The following is a 5762-nucleotide window of genomic DNA, read 5'->3' as shown; positions in this document are numbered from 1 at the left end:
TTTCGTTTTGTCAGTGCTCCCGTGCGCAGCTTATCTGCAGTCGAATGATAAAGCTCATCTGTGATGGAATATTATTTAATTGTCTATTAAGTGACATGATCCGGGCATACTAGAAGCATTACAGAGAGAAGGGGTGGAAGAACATAAATACATGGATAAGAAAATTAAAGCAAAGCAGAAAGCAACATCATACAAATGACCGCATTAGCATCAAAACAAAAACTCTTAAATATAAAAAAATTAAAAGGCAATCGGCAGCAATTCATGATAAAGCGGCAGAAACGCAGTTTCTGCCGCTGGCCACAAATGGGTTTCTACCGCACGAGGCGGATTTAACGTTGTTGACGGCGGAACTTATCGCTGATCCATCAGAGCAACTGTGGTGAAGACCCTTTTCCCAAGCATCTCACCCAGAAGAGCCGAGCACCAGGCCGGGGGAAATCTTGTACCCATTAAAAGCCGGTGGGTACCCGGCGGCACTGGGGATCGAACCCAGCGCCTCCCGAATGCGGGGCGGATGCTCTACCACAAGGCCACCGCTTCGGTCATCAGATGCAGGCATGAAGTTTCCTTTATTGTGAGTTTATAAGTTATGCTCGAAAACAATATGTTTCTTTTATGGCGGCTAGTGTTTTGATCACCAAAGGCTGTTACGATGACATAATGGAGATCAGGGACATCATGCAGCATTATAAGTAGGAGGTCGTAACAGAGATGTTCACTGGGCACTTATTAAATCTGTTTGCTTTTGCACTTTCATGAATGCAGTGAACACAAAAGTACAAAAGAAGAATTGTTGGTTGTAAACACTTTATTGACATGTTACTGAGGACATCCGAACTACGGTGGTGCCTGAAAAAAAGTAGAAATAAATGCGTGTGCGCAATTAATGGGGCCCCTATATCTAATAATCTGTGCACCTGAGGGATTGCATATTGTCCTTTAAATTATTGTGTAGTTGGGGAAGTATCTTAGAATTCAGACCGAAGTATTTAAAGGAGTGAGGCCAGATGAACACTTTGGGAGATATAAACATCGCTAAAATTATATTGGCCTAAAATTGTAATCACCCTGCCGAAACATTCGGTATGACACATTTTCCAACCTGGTTCAAAGCTTACCCCGAAGGAACTGATTTTTTTTTTCAAAAATCAGGCTTAAGGTACCGCTCGAATATACGCTGTTTGAAGTATTCAGGACATGAAATACTTATGCCTGCCGAATTTTTATTAGCTGGCATCTATTGTTTTTGGATCGCGCACAAGGTTCGCAATAAATAAACTGTTATATTTTTTAAAATCCCGAGTTTACTGTGAAGCAAACAATGCTTTCTTTAGCACTATATATCGGGACACATCTAACGACGCTTTCTAGTAGTGCAAATACTTGCTTAAGCTATTTGCTTATGTGAGCGTATTTGCTTCCTTTCTACGAGCCTTAACCCTTCGGGGCAATAAAAATTTTATTATATTTTGCGCTCTACTTCATCTCTTCGCCTTAATGACCTCCTTGTCACTTCCTCTGTAAGGTTAGCTGCAGTACTATTCTGCCCAGCTCCGTGCGCCCGCTAGGCAGCTGCTTTAAAACCACCGCTAAATCCGTAATGACCGCCTCCTCCATGATGGCCATGGTGTCCGTATCCACCCCCGTGGAAAGCTGCCGAACCGTATCTACCGCCGTAGCCAGCCCCATATATACCTCCGTGGTGGCCAGCTGTGTAGCCTGCACCACCGTACCCTCCGGAAGTGTAAGCGCCTCTATAGCTACCACCGTATCCTCCTCCGTATCCAGCTCCAAATCCACCTCCGTACGTTCGTGCCTGTCCAGCGGCGTACGCTCCTCCAAATCCACCTCCGTACGGTCGTGCCTGTCCAGCGGCGTACGCTCCTCCAAATCCACCTCCATACGGTCGTCCCTGTCCAGCTGCGTATGCTCCTCCAAATCCACCTCCGTACGGACGTCCCTGTCCAGCTGCGTAAGGTCCTCCATATCCGCCTCTGTATTGCCCTCCGTATCCGCCTCCGTACAGTCCTCCGGGTCCACCTCGGTAGGATCCTCCATATCCGACTCCGTACTGCCCTCCAAACCCGCCTCCGTACAGTCCTCCGTATCCACCTCGGTATGCTCCACCGTATCCGCCCGGAAAGGCACCCCGGTATCCTCCGACATAGCCTCCCCCTCCACGAGCGTATGCCGGAGCCGCAGCGCCAGCATACGCAGGTCTTGCATAACCGCCGGCTCCTCCAACAGTAGGCGGAACCACGACAGGATTCGCGTTGAATACGGCATCGGCGCTGGCTCCTGGTGCAGTGCCTGGCTCGTTGGTGTCAATGGTTGCCCGGAAGCCATCATCGTCAGCCACGTATGACACAGTACGAAATAAACCATTGGTGTCTCTGAAGCCGTAGGTGCCAGTCTTGGCGTTGTTGGCGTCTGACTGCTCGTTATGGAACAGGCGGTTGCCTAACTCGTCCGTGGTATCGTACCCAAAGCTGTACGGCTTCCATCCCTGCAATTACAAGGAGAAGTTACAACTAATTGTAATTCTGACAGAGCACCGAATATTGCAAATAGGTGTGGATGTCAGGTCTGTATTCAACGGCGATACACTCTCGTATTCGCTTTTCTTGCAATTACTTACATGTTTCCCTGTTGCGATATCAAACATGCAGCTAATCATTAGAAATGAGGGGAAAATTTACCTGGAACAGTTACGGCCATGTTGTTCTTAATGCTTTGTGAACGCCTTCTCTTTTTCATATACCATCTTCACTTTAAGTATACCACTGAATCATGTGTTGCAAATCATTGCAGTGTCGACCTTCGATACTAAGTTTCTGCTTGCATAAAGTCGTCTTTTGCAAATATTTTTCTGTAAACACAGTTGACTGCCAGCGGAAAATGGTTAAAATTGCGAAAAATTGATTTACCAACGCCGTCAAACTTATCCTTAAACATTCACTTCCCATGAGGATCCTGTTTTAAGAACCTGCCACTGACGCTGTAACATTAGCAACATTTTGTTATGAAGTAGTCCTTTTATTTTTAAACTCAGACATTGAATACGAGGCGCAGAAGATGGGAGTTGCAGTTGGTGCAGCCCCAGGGGACATACAACATAAGCTCACGACGGCAAGCGATGACGCGGGCACTGCTCATAGCGCGCACGACGCGGGTAAAAAATAACGAAGAAATGAAAAGGTGAAGGTGTTTCTCTTTTGTATCCATCAGCTCTGAAATATGCAAAGCCTCTAATAATGTTTAGAGCATCCCGCACTTGAAAAATTTTAAATGCATGTTTTAGCGTGACATCGTTCTTTGCATCCCATCTTTAAACCACCACTCACCTCGCCAGGCGCTCCGGTGGGAACGAAGGGCGCTGTAGCTCCAGGCGCAAACGCAACGGGACGCGCGGCTGGAGCAAAGGGCACGGCAGCGGGTCGCGGTCTCGGGCCCCCCGCAATCACAGGGCGCACTGGAGTGGCGGGGGCTAGAGGGACAGCCGTGGCAGCCGGGGCAGCCGGGGCACCGGGCGCAACCGACGTAGATGGTGACACAGGGGTCGCAGGAGTGGTGGGACCAGCAAAGTCGTCGAGGTCGCTGAGGTCTGGTCGACCGTAGCCGTTGACCGCGTACGCGCCAGCGGCCAGGCACAGTATCACCAGCTGCAATGTGAAGCACGGGAGAACGTGAGGCTGCCGCTTCTTCCGACACTCGTATTAATTAGACAAAAGTGTGGATATTCCGTTCAGTCTGAGTTGTGAAGGTATTGTGAACGTATCCAGCGGGCCACTTGTAGAATAGGCCTGATGAAGTGAAGCGGAATGCTTTCTTGTCAGTAACTTTCTCGACAGCAGCTGCCATCCCAATAAACTGTTCCTCTTTCCACCTACCTCAGCAGCCAGTACGGAAAGTCTACTGATAGATAACTGAAATTTTCTACCATATTTTTGTGATGAGTCATGCAATACATGGTAACAAAAAGGGTAAAAAACTCAACTCGCACTATTTAACAAGGCCTTCCTGACCTACGTTTGATAACTGATTAGCGTTGGCGTTTAACTCAAACCCCGAGATAGACCACGTTTGTGAGCGTTAGTTCGAATAACACCCAGTTGCATAAGAAGTCAGTATCATCTTTCCTGAGCGCGACATCTAACGCCACATTGCGAATACAGCAGCGCTTACTCTTAGCGTTTCAAAGCTTTATTCTTTTGCGAAATATAATCAACTGCTGCTTTCACAAATATTCAATATCGAATGTTTTCAATATGTCTTCTTATACATGTATACCGAATCTTTATTATTTTTGTTAGCCAATGTGTATAATGCAACATATATATACGGTATGAACTGTATGTAGTGTATATGGTTCTTTTAACTGCACCTCGATGCATGTACAGCTGCTGCCATCACTTGCAGGGGCAGCCACCCCGTCAAGCAACCGAGAACGGTAGCTTTTTGTGGCTGCTCGCTCCTTTGATAAAAGAAAATAAATAATTGAATTGAATTGAATTGAACCCGAAGAAACTGCCCGGATTCTTGGGTACTCTTTTACAGCAGTACAGAGGAGGACCACTCCACGACGAAGAAAAACGCAGAAAGACAGGCCGGGCGCACAACGTGCTTGTTCCTTATTTTCGCATCCTATTTGGATTGTTCTAAAAAAATACGTACACTAACAAAAACAACTCGCTCAAATCAGAATTTGGGAGGAGTGCCACCGTACCTGTTAATCGTGTGTCGCACACTATCGGTAGCCTTCAGGATAACAACGCAGTGACGATTTCTCCTTTGCAACGCGCCTTCCACATCAGGGCTCGGGAATACTTTACTTTGCTCACTTAGAACAAGCAACTGGAATCTGTGCATTCTCTGGTGTAGGACGTTTACCCACTAGTACACTTCAGAAATTATAAAGTTGTTCCCCATGAACGACGATATCTTAGACGGACATAATTTTCAAAAGAGAATATTTTTGCCTCACCTTTCGAAGCATGCCGGTTAAACGAGCGTCGCACTTGGTTGCACAGGAGATGTGAGCAGGAGAAAAGTAAACACCGTCGTATCCGAAAGTAGCCGCTGCAGATGCAGGTCGCACGGGAATTAACTCAGAAACCTTTGTGGGAAGCTGTGGGGTGCTGGAGCGTCTGGCTCCACAGCACGCTTATAAACCACGGAAGGACCATCCGCGAAAACTTGTGTTTCGCTCTCTGACGCACTCCCTCTCTCTCTAGTGGTGACGTCATGAGGCTCCACCTACAAGATCACACACGTTGCACCGCCGACATTCTCCTCCCGAGCTCCGCGCGTTGTTGCTAAACACGTCGTTACAGACACGGACGTTAATCGCCAAAACGGAGGACCTTGTTCCAGAATGCGGCAGGACGGACGCGGATCCTGAGTCTACTTTGCAGGCCTTTCTTTTCTTCTTTCTTTTCCACTTTCTGCTTTTATCTGCTTTCTCGCCTCTTGGCGGCGAATGTCCGACAGTGTCGTCAGGCAAGGAAGCAAGCGCTTCTCTCGTGCGGAGCCCTAATGCACGAAACAGTCCTTCACGTCTTATTCCTCGAGACGCCGAAGGAAGGAAGACAAAGCAGCAAAATGAAAAAAAAAGATAGCGAGACGTTTTGTAGATTCTTGCGTTCCAGTTCCGGAAGATGCACAGTGCGTAAGGACGAAAGGAAGCACCAGAAAGAAGTGTAGCGAACGAACGAAAGGGGGCGGCCGCTTCCGTCCGGGGCATGAAAATTGGCCTTTTG

At 47.6% G+C, this 5762-nt stretch overlaps 1 protein-coding gene across 1 annotated transcript; it reads right to left on the bottom strand.

The window, feature by feature from the left end:
* Nucleotides 1-723: 723 nt before the first annotated feature.
* LOC144123014 (uncharacterized) lies at nucleotides 724-5117 on the bottom strand. Its single transcript, XM_077655942.1, has 3 exons — nucleotides 4988-5117; nucleotides 3348-3665; nucleotides 724-2509 (listed from the first exon to the last, which is right to left on the bottom strand). The coding sequence occupies exons 1-3, from the start codon at nucleotides 4997-4999 to the stop codon at nucleotides 1568-1570; spliced, it is 1272 nt and encodes a 423-aa protein (XP_077512068.1). The 5' UTR covers nucleotides 5000-5117; the 3' UTR covers nucleotides 724-1567.
* Between the last annotated feature and the right edge of the window lie 645 nt (nucleotides 5118-5762).

The sequence above is a fragment of the Amblyomma americanum genome, chromosome 3, assembly GCF_052857255.1.
Source record: "Amblyomma americanum isolate KBUSLIRL-KWMA chromosome 3, ASM5285725v1, whole genome shotgun sequence".
In the NCBI taxonomy this organism is placed as follows: Eukaryota; Metazoa; Arthropoda; class Arachnida; order Ixodida; family Ixodidae; genus Amblyomma; species Amblyomma americanum.
This window is presented reverse-complemented; position numbering and strand designations above follow the sequence as displayed.